This window comes from Camelina sativa, chromosome 11, assembly GCF_000633955.1.
Source record: "Camelina sativa cultivar DH55 chromosome 11, Cs, whole genome shotgun sequence".
Lineage (NCBI taxonomy): Eukaryota > Viridiplantae > Streptophyta > Magnoliopsida > Brassicales > Brassicaceae > Camelina > Camelina sativa.
The window spans coordinates 11,752,307-11,769,425 of record NC_025695.1 but is presented as its reverse complement, the minus strand read 5'-3'; the positions used below and the strand labels follow the sequence as shown (position 1 = coordinate 11,769,425).

At 33.8% G+C, this 17,119-nt stretch overlaps 3 protein-coding genes across 5 annotated transcripts; 2 read left to right on the top strand and 1 right to left on the bottom strand.

Annotated features, from left to right (window-relative positions):
- On the top strand, positions 132-871 carry LOC109127501 (the record flags this gene model as incomplete). The annotated part of the gene is given in 2 exon segments (XM_019232377.1): positions 132-338; positions 433-871. Coding segments are annotated over 2 exon segments (497 nt in total), but the record flags the coding sequence as incomplete, so codon positions are not given.
- On the top strand, positions 2,637-6,607 carry LOC104722949 (cationic amino acid transporter 1). The gene is made up of 3 exons (XM_010441215.2): positions 2,637-3,259; positions 4,940-5,602; positions 5,749-6,607. Exons 1-3 carry the CDS (start codon positions 2,848-2,850, stop codon positions 6,468-6,470), a joined length of 1,797 nt encoding a protein of 598 aa, XP_010439517.1. The 5' UTR covers positions 2,637-2,847; the 3' UTR covers positions 6,471-6,607.
- LOC104722948 lies at positions 13,844-16,588 on the bottom strand. 3 transcript variants are annotated; one of them, XR_757263.2, is made up of 4 exons: positions 16,484-16,588; positions 15,890-16,096; positions 14,248-15,794; positions 13,844-14,008 (listed from the first exon to the last, which is right to left on the bottom strand). XR_757263.2 is itself a non-coding variant. In XM_010441214.2 (4 exons), exons 2-4 carry the CDS (start codon positions 16,330-16,332, stop codon positions 15,562-15,564), a joined length of 480 nt encoding a protein of 159 aa, XP_010439516.1. In that variant the 5' UTR covers positions 16,484-16,585; the 3' UTR covers positions 15,302-15,561. The 3 variants fall into 3 exon arrangements, 2 of the variants coding, with proteins under 2 accessions (XP_010439516.1, XP_019087835.1); XM_010441214.2 differs by lacking the exon at positions 13,844-14,008 and adding an exon at positions 16,293-16,332 and having other exon boundaries at positions 15,302-15,794; positions 16,484-16,585; XM_019232290.1 differs by lacking the exon at positions 13,844-14,008 and having other exon boundaries at positions 15,302-15,794; positions 16,293-16,585.

Below are 17,119 nucleotides of genomic sequence, written 5' to 3'. Positions count from 1 at the left end.
TACTTCACGCTGGTAAAGATCTCCCTCTATATATATCTTTTGATCGAAATTGTTACTACCTGGCCTATATATGTTGATAGCGCATCTAATCGGATTCGTGGTCTCTCTGTTTGTGAAATTTTCTCTCGCAGGTCGTAAGACATGTGTGTTTTGGGATGTAGAGGATTACCCAATCCCAGATGGTATTGATCCTGCTTCGTTTTATCTGAATATCAAAGAGTCTATCAAGAAGCAGGGTTGTCATGAAGAGGTTTCAATCCAGGCTTACGTTCCGGATGATGATGAATTGCGACGTAAATATGAGGATGCTGGGTTCATCATCAAATCCGATCCCCATGGTGAATCTTCACTGCCTTTAACCCTTTTTTCTAATCTCCTCTTACACATATATGTAATCTAGATCTCCGTTGATATACTTTTTTTTTCCTCCAGATGGTAAAGATGAGAGAATTTGTACCATGTTTGTGGAATTGATGTTGTGGGCACATGAAAATCCTAAACTGACAAATATAATTGTGCTGGCAAAAAACATCGGAGACGACATGGGTTATCGTCTCGGAGGTCTGTATGGCAGAGGTCAGGCTATTCTCTTATCCCAATCTGATCCAGAATGGGACCTTCTTCCTAGTGAAAGCTCAACATGGTTTTTGACTAGCCTATTCGATGGCCCTAGCGGTACCTCACAACGTCTTGACAATAAGAAGCAGAAGATGTTCTCATAATTAAGGATCACATGCGTCGTCATGGTTCAACAACAATCACAGTGGAGGATGCCTGCTGCATTTGCATGACTTAAGATTGTATATGCTTCTGCTTTTTGTAAAATTTATAAAAAGATGATAATATTCACATCAATTTCCAACATATTTAATATTATTGTGTAAACTGGCATGCAGCAGGTGACTCATGAGCAGTACTTAGATATCATCATCATCATCTTGTCTAATGCATTTACTCTTTCTTATTAGGAGGTGAAGATGGGCGTTGGAGTGAACAATAATACTACAGGTCAACACAATAATAGTATAATATTTACGCATTGTAACAAACAAAGTAAAGCTTCATTCACTGGGATCAGATCAGTAGGAGTAGACTCTGAGTATGCCGCTTTTTTCCTCGTCAATGATGCTTAGGTTTATGAGTGTGTCAGGCTTTGCTAAGACAACACAGCAACCTCTGTCTTCCAAAACTTTACGAAAACGGGAGAACATGTGGTTTTGCTCGATGTTTTCAGGTGGTCTTTTGAGAGTATGGCACATTTGAACTTTCCGATAACCAGAAAAGAAGGTCCACTAAAATCATTGTCAGTCTCTTCTCTTGAACCACTGAAAGAATGAATAGTCTTACTATTATAATCAATAGATCATAGTTCATATTATTACAATATAGTTATAAGGGGAAAATGTTATTTTGATAAGGAAATTTCATGTAAATTAATCTTATGACTTTAATAAAAAAATTATATTGGTAGTGAAATAACTTATAGTTTGACTTCTAATTATATTACTGGTCACTACTACGGTTGACCTGAAACAGTAATACTGTCCATATGTAAGCGAATCAAGATACGTATGGATGACAAGGATTATTAATGTTTAATTAGTGTCTTGTCGGATATACTAACACATATGCATATGTGTTATGCATCACATACGCATATGTGTTATACATGTGCGTTGACACACACACACACACACACAAAAAAAAAAGGAATCATTGATACGTGTGTAGGAGCTGACGCAAATGAAATAAGAGAAATTCAAATCGAACCATAATAGAGCCAGTGAGCCTTAGTGACAATACTCTCAATCTTCGTTCTTTTGATCGTGGGAGAAAAAGATTTAGGGTTGGAGAAAAATATCCTAAACTTTGGTTTCAAATATAATATATTGATTTAATTAATGGTATGATTCTCATATGAATTACTTCCTAAACATGATTCGAATATAATATCTTGTTGTAATAGTAATATTTAATCAACTTATGTAAACTTTTGCAAAGTCAAGTTTTAAGTTCTTCTTTAGCTCCCACTTCTCCCAATTATTTTCAGTTCCAATAACACACACAACACACACAAGAGGCATAACAATGCTCTTTAAATTCGCATAACACACACAAGAGGCATGATCTTTTCCTTTTGTTAAATGGGTTATTGGAGGTAAAAAGATAACTCAGATAAGTATCACAGTTCTTGGACTGACATCGTTTAATATAAAATTGAGAAAATCAGTATTAAAACAAAATAAACATTAAAAAAATAGATGAATCCAATGTCTTTCTTGAGGCAAAGAGGAGCAATTGCGGTAAGTTTTTGGTGTGTGAAATTCAAACCAAACTAGTTTTCTTTTCTTATTTTTTTTTGACATAATTCGATTTATGTATATATGTATTTTTTTGACAATTCGTTCTTTGTATTAAAATTTAAAAATGTCAAAGAATGCAACTACTGACCAACTAGTCACCTCATAATACACAAAAATCTCATGGATTGATTCTATTATTTAAGGTTCTAATTCCATATTTAATTTCTCGGTATCGTAATTCCAGCTAATTACACAAAGATAATGTTTACAGAAACGTCAAAGGATACCTACTATTACTATAAGTAAGGCAGACTTTAAGATCCCAAATTTATCTGTTTATCTGTTACTTACAAAAAAAAAATTAAAACAAAATCATACGCTTTTCAATTTCATATACTCTCTCTGTATTTTCCCAAGTTTCTAGTCTCCATTCATTGTAAACTTGTATTACAAAACCGATCTCAGATTCTGAATCTGAATCAGAATCTGGATCGTAATAATTTCTTGTTTATCCAAACCAAAAAAAAAAAGTTAAAAAAAAAGAATGGCATCGGAACAAGGTGGTGACGCTGGCCTACGTAGGCGAGGCTGTTCATGCACAAAAGATGATTTCTTACCGGAGGAATCGTTCCAAAGCATAGGGAATTATTTTAAGGCACTTAAAGAAACACCTAGTAGGTTCTTGGATCGTATTACCACTCGTTCACTCGACACCGACGAGATCAACGAGATAAAGGCTCGTAGTGGTCACGAGATGAAGAAAACGTTGACGTGGTGGGATCTGATGTGGTTTGGTATCGGTGCTGTCATTGGCTCAGGTATATTCGTTCTCACCGGACTTGAAGCACGTGAATATTCCGGTCCTGCCGTTGTGTTGTCTTACGCCGTCTCCGGTGTCTCCGCCATGCTCTCCGTGTTTTGTTACACCGAGTTCGCCGTTGAGATTCCCGTCGCTGGTAATTAAAAAATACTATCTTATTTTATATATTCTTGTTCAAGTTTTTGATTTAGATATAAAATTTTGAATAATTAGGATAAGAAACATAAATTTTTTAACAAGTTTAAAATTTAGTTTTACACCTTTGAACCAAAACGCATATTAACAGATCTAAATCTGCGAATCATAATCAGGGAATATAAAAATGTTGCGTATCTGGTTAATAGATGCATCGCAGACGTACCATTTTTGACAAACTTCGTCGATAAAAAAAGTATTACTAAAATCTTGATTCAATCATTTTCCCGGCAAGTTAAATCTTTTTCTTTTTTGATTCGGCATAAATTAAGTTTTGTCCCATATTTCTGGGATGTCTCTATTGTAGTGGTTTAGTAACGAAAGAGACGTTTTTAATATACAATTTCAGAAGATCCTGTATCAGTTGGACAGTCACTTTCATTCACCGTAGACCGATAAAAGTATACTATTTATGTACATAGAGAATAGAGTCAACCATACACTATGCTCTTTAATACTTTTGAACGCATAGGAATATAGTTACGTTGTTTCGTTTGTCTTACTGTGATAAAATAGGTACAAACTTTTAGATGAAAGGACATGCTTGCACCTACTATGCTTGTATTCTTTATAGAACGTAAACAGTATATTATCCTGTATTGAGTTTTCAACTATCGTGGCCTGACGCAATCGCCGGGGTCAGTTAATTAGTTGACTTCATAGGGTCGGTCACATACACGTGCTGCACTTATCTATCTATCGTATAGTGTTATTATTATTAATTTGATCTATAAGAAAGCCAAAAAAAATATTTATCTTGTTGACAAAAAATCACAAAATTGTCCAATCGGATGATTGATTATCATATCATAATATTTGAGTTGATAGTTACTTAAGACCATGTTTATTGCTTATTTTTGGTGAATGTTTAAACATTCTTTTTAGAATTAATTTAATACTATTTAATTATAAGTGTCTTTAGTGTGTGCAAAAATGTTTTGAAGTGTCTAATTAGAAACACTTTTACACATTTTGGAGATATTCATAATTAAATAACCTTAAAATTAATTATTAAAAAAACATTTTAGACATTCTCTAAAAATAACTAATGAATACAGTCTAAGCTAACTTACATTGTTCACAAAAAGGGGCAAATTTGTCGCCAGTAATTAGATTTTCGTTTTGGCTTCAAAAGTAATACTCCCTCTTGTTTTTATTATTTGTCATTATAGAGAGATTTTATTGTTTATATTACTTGTCATTCTCATTTTTCAATATAACTTTTACAATAAAATTCCAAATATAATTTTATAAAACTAACACAATAAATAAAATAATAAATTATATGTGAGATTAAACTTGTTAATTTATACCATTTTTTAATTTGCGTAAAATTCTAACAAATAAATAAAACCGGAGAGAGAGTAATAGTTTTTGGTCGGTAATAATATATCAATTTTTATCACAATTTTATTTCTGGCCGAAGTCTCCTAGTAAGACTTAACTTACACACAAATATATAATATTATTTCCACATTCATTACAACAGTTTAAAATTTGTGTTTTTTTTCTGTCTATATACGGGTTTATAATTAAAGAATAACCAAAAAAATATTTTAAGTACACACTAACGTATTTACTACCGACGTTACATAACCATTGTCGTCAAATGTATATTTAGGCGGTTCTTTCGCTTACTTAAGAGTGGAGCTAGGGGACTTCATGGCATTCATCGCCGCCGGAAACATAATCCTCGAATACGTAGTCGGCGGAGCTGCCGTGGCTCGATCATGGACCTCTTACTTCGCCACTCTTTTGAATCATAAACCTGACGACTTCCGCGTCATAGTTCCCCGTCTTGGCGAAGACTATAGCCACTTAGATCCAATCGCCGTTGGAGTTTGCGTCATCATTTGCGTTTTAGCAGTCCTTGGCACAAAAGGATCCTCAAGATTCAATTACATCGCTTCTATAATCCACATGGTCGTGATTCTCTTTGTTGTCATCGCCGGTTTGACTAAAGCCGACCTGAAAAACTACAGCGACTTCACTCCCTATGGCGTTAGAGGAGTGTTTAAGTCCGCAGCGGTTCTTTTCTTTGCGTATATCGGATTCGATGCGGTTTCCACGATGGCTGAGGAGACCAAGAATCCGGGGAGAGATATCCCGATTGGTCTTGTTGGATCGATGGTGGTTACTACGGTTTGTTATTGTCTCATGGCGGTTACGTTGTGTCTTATGGAACCGTATAGCCAGATTGATCCGGATGCGCCATTCTCGGTTGCATTTTCGGATGTTGGATGGGATTGGGCTAAGTACATTGTCGCTTTTGGTGCCCTTAAAGGTATAACAACGATTTTGGCCTTGATTATGTATTTGGGTTTGAGTTTATGTTTATATTTGATTTTATATAAACTCACATTCCTAAGCATTATTTTAAGCAAAATATATTGGTTTATGCCACATTGAACTAACCTTTGAAATGTGCAGGTATGACGACGGTTTTGTTAGTTGGAGCCATTGGTCAAGCTAGGTACATGACGCACATAGCCCGGACCCATATGATGCCTCCATGGCTAGCTCAAGTCAACGCAAAGACCGGAACACCGATTAACGCTACCGTGGTAATGCTCGCAGCGACAGCTCTCATAGCCTTCTTCACAAAACTGAGAATTTTAGCCGATCTCTTGTCTGTTTCGACACTTTTCATCTTCATGTTCGTTGCTGTGGCTCTTCTCGTCAGAAGATATTACGTCACCGGAGAAACATCTTCTCGTGACCGTAACAAGTTTTTGGTGTTCTTAGGTTTGATTCTTGCGTCCTCAACCGCAACTGCTGTATATTGGGCCTTGGAAAAAGAAGATTGGATTGGATATTGCGTTTCGGCTCCGATATGGTTTTTGTCTACAGCTGGGATGAAATTTCTTGTACCGCAAGCTAGGGCTCAGAAAGTTTGGGGTGTTCCTTTGGTCCCGTGGTTGCCTTCAGCTTCGATCGCTATTAATATATTTCTTCTTGGTTCGATCGATGTCAAATCTTTTATTAGGTTTGCAATCTGGACAGGTATTCTGCTTGTATATTACGTCTTGTTTGGGTTGCACGCGACGTATGATACAGCTAAGGCGACGTTGAAGGAGAAGATGGCGTTGCAGGAAGCTGAGGAAGGTGGTGTTGTTGCTGATAATTCTGGTTCTACAGCTTTAGATCACTAGTTGTTTTTTAAAAAATGTTGGCTTTGGCTCAGTTTTCTTAGTTGTCAGATTCTTCATCTGGTTAATTAGGGTTCTCTCTCAGATTATAATGTCTTTTGGCTTGTTTAAGTTTCTCAATATGTTAATAGATTTTTCAAATTTGCATCAAAACATGCATGACAAATTTATTTCCGACTAACAAAATGCTAATTTGATAAAAAAAAACGAAGAGATGATATGATATATGAGAGTCTATTTTATTTTTTTATTATAAAAATGCATAAAAATGTTTTACATAAAAATATTTTACATATTTTGTTTATATTTACATTAGATAAGGCCCGCGTTATTACGTGGGTAAAAATTTAAAAACATTATCAGGAACAATTAAGTAGTAATATACATATTTTTAGATTTTATCTTGTAAAATTTTAATATTGAATATAAACCTCTCATATTTCATTTTAACACTATCACAGTTCCATTATATAAGAGTTTTAAGACTTTTTGTGAAGTGACCTTAGTGCAGTGGCAGGAGGTAAGTCAATTTGTAGAAGGCACTATCACACCCGGGATCGAGTCCCGGCTACTACGAATGTAGGAATTTGGCTAATGGGCCGGCCAGTTGTGGCCCAATGGTTGACAAAAAGAAAAAAAAGAGTTTTAAGACTTTTTTTGCTGTATTTTATAATTTTTTTCTCAAATTTCTATGTATAATATTTATTAATATAACAATTTATTACTATTTCAACTATGCAATATATTTTCCTATTGGTTGAAAGTTATAAATGATATAATATTTATTGTTTTTTAATCTTTGTGCTTTTACCAAAAACTCTTAAAGGACAGAGAGTACAATTTAAATATTTATACCATCGTAATAAACCATATTTTAAGTTTAATTACACATTTCATCTTAATGGATAGAATTTATATCAAACACAATTAATACATCATATCAAACTATATCTTAGTAAGAATTGAGAATACAAATAAAAATTCACAAAAAAAAACTGAATCAAAATGATTTAAGATATATTTGTTATGTTGTTATCTCATAAGTACTAATTTTTAACTCACGTCTTAATTAATTTTAAATGAGTGAAATTTGTAAAATAAAAACATAGATAAAGTTATAGAGACATTCTCATCAAATAGCTGAAGATTCATTCCAACAAATTATAATTTATTTCAAATTCTCTTATGTTTTGACATATGCATTACAAAAATACATGTGTTGAAATTATATAATCAAACATTTAAAAAATTACTAATATTCTTAAATAATTTTTAAAATGATACATATTAATATTAAAAAAATATTGTAAAATAAATTTCATCGTTAGATATTCAGTTTAGTAATCATATTTAACTATTTATATCATCGTAAAACCATAATTCACTTCTTCATGTATAAGAGTTAAAATTTTAATAAAAAAAAATAATATGAGCATCATATGAGATAGTATGTATATTGGTTAGTATTTTAAATTTGACCATAAAAATAATCAGTAAAAAAATCAGTTAACATCCACAAAATTTTTGGAAATCCAAAAATGTCTAAATTTTATTCTTCTATATGTCATAATTTCATAAGTAATACTTTTGTCAATTTTCATCAATTAACCAAATATTCATTCCTACAAACTCATTTTTTCTATTTTTTTTCTTCAGGTTTCTCATATTACTACATGCATTAAATTTTTAAAATAAAACAAGTAAAACTATACTAATACACATCATGTATTGAATTGTTTTTTAAAGTTCATTATTCTTTCAAGATTTTGTGTACTTATTTACAGTAAAACTTTATATTACAACGATAAATACAATTTATATCCGACTAAAATTATGTTAAATAACTTATGTTATTCTTTTTAACTTTGTTATTCATTATTTATTGATTAATATACATGCTTGATGAATTAAATGTTTGCTTACACATGTCAAATTTTATTGAGAACGCACATATAATATAATTAGCATACAATGGAAAATATATTGATTTTGTTAATTTTCCTTTTGGATTTAGAAAAATAATTTTTTAAAAAGATAAACATGTAAAATTCTGTAAATATAATTAGATGTTTATTAAAAAAAATTTTTTTGACACATGTCAACATCTAATCAATATATTTGACATGTGTGATGATCTTATTAATGAGTAATTTTGACATTAATAATTTTAACATCAAATTTAAATTTTATATAATAAGATATGTGATTGTGATTGCTGTATATTGGGCCTTGGAAAAGAAATATTGGACTGGGTATTGCGTTTCGGTTCCGATATGGTTTTTGTCTACAGTTAGGATACAATTTCTTGTACCGCAAGCTAGGGCTCCAAAAGTTTGGGGTGTTCCTTTGGTCCCGTGGTTGCCTTCAGCTTCGATCGCTATTAATATCTTTCTTCTGGGCTCCATCGATGTCAAATCTTTCGTTAGGTTTGCAATCTGGACAGGTATTCTACTAATATTACGTCTAGTTTGGGTTGCATGCAACGTATGATACAGCTAAAGGCAACATTGAAGGAGAAGATTATGTTGCAGAAAGCTGAGGAAGGTGGTGTTGTTGCTGAGAATTCTGGTTCTACAACTTTAGATCATAGTGTGGTTTGGCTTTTAAAGATATCGGCTTTTGCTTTCCATTTTTATTAATTATAGTTATCAGATTCTTCATTTGGTTTAGTATGGTTCTCTCACAGATTGTAATGCCTTTTGGCTTTGTTTAAATTTTTCAACATGTTAATAGATTTTTCATGTTTGCATCAAAATATGCATGACAAATTTATTTCCGACTAACAAAATGCTAATGTGATAAGAAATGAAGAGATGATATGATATATGAGAGTCTATTTTTTTTTTTTAATTATAAAACACATACATAGAAATATTTTACTTATGTTTTGCTTATATTTACATATGTTTTGCTTATTTTTTTAATTGATTTAAATTTTTATATTAGACAATATGTGTAATATGTTACGTAAACACAAAAAATTGGTTAAATTAATTGAAAATACTTAATTATAAGTAATACTTTTTGAGTTTTATGATGTTAGAAAGTTTTACATTAGGTATAATAAACTTTAAGTAGATTAAAAATATATATGTTTTTATTATAATCATAAATTATAAAACATATATAAACAACTAAATACATCATCCAAAACATGCATGACAAGTTGACAACTAAGGTCTAGTTTATACATTCGATCATTTATTTTCGACAAACATTAGTGTTGTATGGGTTAGTTAAACCCACCGACGGACCAACTCAGAGGAAGGGGTTCAACTGACCCACGTTAAATTATAAAAAACAAAATTTATATGTAAATTCCTAAAGTTTTAACAGCAACACTAGTTTTTTTTTCCATGTTAATACCCCAAAATCCAAGTACGATTCTCCTATATAAGTAGATATTTTTTTTTCCCCCTATTTCATCTGTTTACATTTTTTTTACCCCGGTAAAAATTTCTGCTAAGTCTGTCATAGGCCTGGGCATTCGGGTTTCCGAACCCGATCGTGTTCAGGTTCTCGGGTTTTTGGGTTTTTGGGTTTACACCTATAGTACCTGATCGGGTTTTATATACTATTGGATCGGGTTCCTTTGGGTTCGGGTATATCCGAAACCCGAAGAACCCGATCGGATTGTCCAAAACCCGATCAAAACCCGATCATGTTCAAAGCAATGCAATGTCAATGTTCAAAGCAATGCAATGTCAAATGATTACAAAGGTGACTTAAATGCAATGTCAAATGTTCAAAGCAAAAGAAAAAAGAAATTCAAGTCTTCTAAAACATTCTACAAACAATTGAGAAGTTCAAGTATTCGAAATTAAAGAGAAAATCAACTTGAAATCTTCCAAAACAACTTCTTTCATTCTTTGGTTCACTTCTCTTTTGCATCTTCCCTTTGGCATGTGAGTAACTTAAGGTCCATCTGAATCACTTTCAAACTCTGAAAAAAAAAACAATTACAAGCATTGAGAGATAAGTTTATATTAACACCAAAAACTTAAAATAGTAATCATTAAGTAAGATTATAAACAAACCTCTTTCAAGCCCATCCTCAAACTCAAACTCAGCAAAAATTTGAGCATTTGTAAGCGCAATATCTTCAAACTTAAGGTCTTGTTTGAGCCAATGTTCTGTACACATCAAAATCTCCACCATATAGTGTGTGAGACAACTTCTATATGAGTTTATTATCCTTCCACTAGTGCTAAAAGCACTTTCAGAAGCAACTGAAGACACTTGCATAGCAAATAAACCCCTAGCCATCTGAGATAAAATAGGATACTTGCCACTGTTGACTTTCCACCAAGAGAGTACATCATACTCAATTCCCATTATCAATTCAGGGTTCTCAACTTCTTCCCTGAGATAAGTATCCAACTCATTTGTGTTTCTAACTCCAATCTTTCTAAGCAATGTATTATACTTATGGTCCACTGGGTTGTATCCATCAAACTCATCCTCCATGGAGTCAAATACTCGGTCTGTTTGTCTATCTTGAGTACTCTGAGTTGAAGACTGTGAATGAAAAAGTTCCTCATTTGCTCCTGCATCGTATCTTGTACTATATTCTTTATACATATCACGAAGGATGCTCAAAACTGAATCATATAAAGACGTAGCTGTTATACTCTTTTCCCCATATAGCTCCTCAAAAAAAAAATTTGCATACTGCATCTTCTTTCTTGGATCAAAAACACTAACAAGTACCAACATCTTGTTGATGTTCTTCATGCCATCCTAGTACTTGTCGAATTTGTCAAACATCTTTTGTGCATTTACTTTCACGTCATTATCAGAACTATGACAAAGCAATTGAAGCTTGATTGCTATGTTAACTATCTCACCATAACACTTGTATGCATTCATAGTCGTAGATGCATATACAACCAATGTCGCATGGTAGAAACTTGGAGAAACTTCACTAACCTTTCAACCTTACGCCAATCATCTCTCTGAGGAGGTCCAATCCTTTTCACTCCATTCTCAGTCTCTAAGAAATGATCATAATACAGCTTATCTTCAAACTCCGTCCTATCAAATGCTCCTTTGAACTTTAACGCCCTATTCAACATCAAAAATGTCGAATTCCATCTAGTGCAGACATCTAGTGGCAAACTTCCTTTTGAAAACTTACCAAAATCTACTCTCAGCTGAAATGACTTCCTCCTATTTGGTCCTCCTCTAACATATGAGATTCCATTGCGGATTGCAGTCACACTTGAATCAATCTTAGTTAGTCCATCCTTCACTATCAAGTTAATAATATGTCCAGCGCATCTCATATGCATAAAATCTCCACCCAAAACCAGAGAATCCTCACTAACTAAAGAGAAAGCAGACTGAAACTGACTCAAAGCACTAGTATTAGTTGTTGCATTATCAACAGTAATAGTAAACAACCTTTCTATCCCCCATGCAGCTAGACATTTCAGCAGTGTATTGGCGATTGTTTTACCTCTGTGATCTTCGACATGCTTGAATCCTATAATTAGCTTCTTTAGACGCCAATTCTTATCAATGTAGTGGACAATTATAACCATATAACTTGAACTTGTGAATAAAAAAATGTAACATTGATAAACATCTTCACTAATTGAGTAGAAACATTAATCAGAATATATTGCAATTTGATTTACAAAAACCGTACCAGTTACAGAGGAAACCCATATATCAGTTGTGAGTGAGACTCTTTGCTTGGTTGTGAGAAACCATTTTTTAAGAGTAGCTTTACTATGTCTCTTCCTGCTGTCCTTCTTGAATGCGGCTTGTACAAGTTCACCTAAGTGGATTACATAAGCAAAAACATTGATTAGAATCATGTATTAAAATCAGGTTACTAACAAGCCATCTAAGAAGATAGAAGTGGAACCTTGTTGCAAAAATGTTTCATTGCCGCACATTCTACAAATGACAATGGTAACTCTCCTATCACCACCATTTCATTCAAAGCTTCTCTAAAAATATGCTCAGACACTTTTCCAGATTGTAAACTCCCATCTTTACTAATAACCTGTTAACCTTCAGATGGATTTTGACAGTCTTCCCATGCCAAATATGCCTTGCATATTTTTAGATGATTCCACAAGGTTTTTGTCCCTAATTTTGTTGGACAGCTGAATTCCTTTCCACAATAGTTGCAGTTACATTTGTCACGATTGTCCTTCAATCTTCTGAAATGTTGCCATACATTTGATCTTGGGTTGAGAGTCTTTTGGGTCTTAGACTCAGGCTGCTCAGACTCTGATCCGCTATTACGAGTCTATTTCTTTTTGCTCCTTCGATTAGACTCGGGTGTTAGAAACTCTTCTTCTTCGTGTATATCTCTCTCGTCATCATTAAAAGTTGGAGATGATGAATCCATCTGCAAAATCATAAGTAACACTTTAAGAACTAATTTGTATTGCTTGTTCAAACTAAAACAAAACTCAGAGACGTAAACAGATAGTTAAAATATAAATAGATAGCTAAACAAACAGAGACATAAACAAACTTCTAGGAATCCATAACAATGAGCTAAACAAACTTATAGAAAACAAAGAGCTAAAGAATTAAAAGTACACTAATGCATCATCATTATCAGTCAAGGATAATAGAGTTTAACCATAATAGCCGTTGTGAATGGGTAAATTCATTTCTCAACAACATAATGCGGCTAAAAAAGGTGACAAACAATAGACCAGAGAAGAGGGCTACGAAATGCTCAACAGGTGAAACAAAAAATAAGATATCAATAGGACTTGGTTAGATTCAAAGAACGTTAAAAATCATGGCAACAAGAAAGATAAGATGGTCGTGATTAGCATAAGTCATAGTATCTCTGAACAACCCTCAGCTTATAACTACAACTTCTATTTGATTTACTTAGACATTTACACACAAAAATAGACCACAATGATACCAATCAAGAACAATCCGATAACACCCGTACAAAGCCACAAAACTCATAGTAAATTCTATCAAAATATTTTCAGCTAAACTTCGCAATCATTGGTATAAATAACAACAATACAACTGATTCAGTTTTACAATTAAGATACAAAGAGCTACAAAAACAAAATCCCAATTTTGAAGATGAAGAGAAAGAAGACAAACCTTTGATTTCCTCCGTGAAGTTTCAGAANTATATATATATATATATATATATATATATATATATATATATATTTAAGATAGGAAATCGAACAGACTCTGCAATAAAAGAGAAAGAATAAAGTAAAGATTAGGGATTTAGGGATTTAGAATATATGTATATATGTTCGGATATGTATGTATATATGTTCGGGTTAATTGGGTTTTACTTCGGGTTTCGGGTAATACCCGAACCCGATCGGGTATCCGAACCTTAGATACATTACAATCGATCGGATTTTACATACTTCCCAAACCCGAACCAAACCCCTAGTTCAGGTCGGGTTCGGATTCGGTTAATATGCCCAAGTTGGTTCGGGTTCGGATTCGGGTTTCGGGTTCGGTTAATATGCCCAGGGCTAGTCCGCCACTTAAACTTAAACCACCTTCTTAATTAACCTGAAATTAACCTGCAAAAGTAAAATAAATATGAACAAGTATTGGTTGAAATCAAAAATTAACTATTTCCAAGCAACCCCTACATATCAACAATATTACTAGTTTAACCGTGTAAACATTATAACATTTTTAAAAAATAGGTAAAGATAATTTATACTGTAATTGAAATGCATATGCAAGACTATTTGTTATCATTTTATATGTCTTCGAGTTCACATACGGACTTAAAAAAAAATCAAGGATCACTTACCCACTTCTCGCCCACAATTATACTTCTTAAATTCATGCTCCAAGTTCTTCTAGAATCCATCTTCACACATCAACTTCTAGGATGGGATGGAATATGAATAACTCGTAGGACTTTTCTTAAAACGTAAAATATTTAAATAATGTAAGTTTGGACCGTAGCTTATATTATGAACCGGTGCTTAAGTTTATGCTTTTAACCTTCCTTTGCTCAATTAGTTTATAGGATTTAATTCAGCAGTCTTCATCTTTCCTTTATATATAAGCTACACAGAAATTCAATGAAGAGTATATGCGTCATCAAATAACAATAATTCTCGAAGAAAACAAACTTTTCTTTCTTGATTTAAGTGAGAGGATTCGATGGGTCTTTAGTATTGGGATCATATTAAATCCTAACAAAAACCATCAGATGATTTTTAATTAAATTTTAATACAAAGACTTGCAAAATCCGTCAAAGAAGGAGGTTACCAACATTTGCATGAGCATACCAAGTCCTTCAAGTACTTAATCAAAGTTAAATTCTTATCCCTCCCTATTAATTTTATCTCTTCTTCTCCTCCATCTTCCAATCTCATCTCTTGCCAAAAGCTCGGAGAATATATTGTGGTGGACAAACAATCCACAATATTGCAAACATATTCACAACTTTACCAATACAGTTTTCAAGAAGCACGGAGTAGTGATGACTGATGAGTTTCGTGTTATTTATTGTCAAACACAAAGAGTCTGTTACAGGCTTACAGCAGTAGCTCTATCAGATGACGATTCACGAGGGTTCTCATCAGTTTTAAAAGACGGTACTATCCTGCATTGGGATGTATCTTCTGGTAAAATTAAGCGAAGAGTACAAATGGCCAAGCGAGTAAGGTTTGAGGTCTCACGGGTTGAAATTCGAGGAATGTTGGAATGAAAGGTATAGCAAACAATCCCTAAACACTAGCGGTTAGCTCTGATGGCCGGTATCTAGCGACTGGAGGAGGTGATATTGATTGCCATGTTCATTTGTGGGAGCCTTGTTTTAGTGGTATTCAAAAGATCCTGTAGAATACTAGGATTTATAAAAATATGTGATCCTGGAACTCAAAGATACACAAAAAGTTGACTATTTCACCAAAAGATTCGGAGGATTCCATAGGTCTACAAAAATAGTCAAGGGAAACAAAGAAGCCGAGAGGTAATCAGAAGTATTCTACCCACAAAGCCACTCAAGACTAGAAGTAATTTCTTTGATTCACACTACCTTCAAGTAAAAAAAGATCACCACCACCATATTCATATTTGAGGCCTTCCAAGTTGATTCGAAAAACTCTAGGATCAGCTGAATAAGTAGTATGATCTCTCTACAATTGTGCTTTCGTTTATAAATGCCTCAGGCTTTGCGGAGGCCAAATAGCAATCTCTGTCTTCCAAAACTTTACAAAAACGGGAGAACAAGTGGTTTTGCTCGATGTTTTCGTGGTTTTTTGAAAGTATGAGCACATTTGAACTTTCCGATAACCAGAAAAGAAGGTCCACCATAATCATTTCCAGTCTCTTCTTTTGAACCACTGAAAGAATGAATAGTACTAGCTTTAATAATCAATAGAGAGATTGATAGATTATTTAAAAAGAAAAATGAGAGAAAGAGAGGGTTCTTCTTCACCTTCGGTTTGCGGAAAGACACGAAATCCGGTGCCCATAAATTCGTCCCACATTTCATCCGACCATGTATTAACCCAAGCCCAGACCTCCGTCCTACGATAACCGGAGTCAAACAATGCATTCTGGATTTTCTGATAGATCAAATTAAGAGAGAGACCAGCAGGGATGGTGTAATCTTCCATGTCCAATATCACACATGTTTTACGCCCTAACAAAACGGGAAACGGAAAACGAATCAAGCAATTACGGAAAAAATCAGATCGTCGACAATGCAAATAAGTTAGACCGCTCAGATGAAATCTAATCCAGATGATCATAGACAACAACAAAAAAGTATATATACGCGCGCAAACTATTAGATCCAGATCTCTCATAAACAAGTTCTAGCAAGGGATAGATCTTACTTCTGGTTTGTCTGGTGGCTGGGGGTAACAGGGATTCCATCTGATAACGGGAATCAATATTCACGAATAACAGAGAGAAAAACAGAGTAACCAACAACAGAGAACAAGAAAACATAGTGATTAACGCTGAATAACTTGTATTTGATAAAACTGAATCAACGTTCAAAGAAAACGCAGGTTCATCATCTCACCTTGCAAGAGTCTCCAGCAGAGAATCTCCCACAAAAACGATGAGGAAAGAGAAGTTTTAGAGATTACAACTTAGGATAAACTTTTGCATAAAAACAAATGCTGAGCTAACAAATGATCTTATAGAGTTTCAAGTCGGCTAACAAACCCGACACACACCCGACAAACACCGTTAACGCCAACTTATTCCCTTTCCGTGACGTTGACATCCTTAAACCGTCACCTCTCCAGCTGTTAATTAGCACGTGCCTCTCCTCTGCGTCTTATCTCAGCCCTACACGTGCAGCCCCTGGATTTACTGTAACACCATCGAGTTATCGAGAAAATACTATAAGACGCTGCGGATGAGAGAGGCTATTTCTTGACGACCACGATGATGACGATGAGCGAGAGCGAGAGCGAGAGCGAGAGCGAGACTTTATGAAATTAGGGTTTAGAAATAAATACTGTATTTAGCTGTCATATATCTATCTTTTGTGTGAATGCCAATATTAATTGTTGTGTTCGGCAATTTTCCATATATGGCAGGAACCGCGGCTCGGAACATGGGGCAGTATAAAAAATCTGCAAACAACTGTGTTGGTGCAAGGCTTTAAGTGTCTCACTTTTTATATTGATTTTTTTTTTTGTTTTTTTTT

Excerpts from the sequence above, each read along its gene's own strand:
- LOC104722948 (XM_019232290.1), bottom strand. The coding sequence starts at position 16,407 with ATGTTTTCTTGTTCTCTGTTGTTGGTTACTCTGTTTTTCTCTCTGTTA. Across the intron at positions 16,097-16,292 it reads AGCCACCAGACAAACCAGAA|GGCGTAAAACATGTGTGATA; the intron begins GTAAGATCTATC and ends CCGTTTTGTTAG. Across the intron at positions 15,795-15,889 it reads TGTCTTTCCGCAAACCGAAG|TGGTTCAAAAGAAGAGACTG; the intron begins GTGAAGAAGAAC and ends TCATTCTTTCAG.
- LOC104722949 (XM_010441215.2), top strand. The coding sequence starts at position 2,848 with ATGGCATCGGAACAAGGTGGTGACGCTGGCCTACGTAGGCGAGGCTGT. Across the intron at positions 3,260-4,939 it reads CGTTGAGATTCCCGTCGCTG|GCGGTTCTTTCGCTTACTTA; the intron begins GTAATTAAAAAA and ends ATGTATATTTAG. Across the intron at positions 5,603-5,748 it reads CGCTTTTGGTGCCCTTAAAG|GTATGACGACGGTTTTGTTA; the intron begins GTATAACAACGA and ends TGAAATGTGCAG.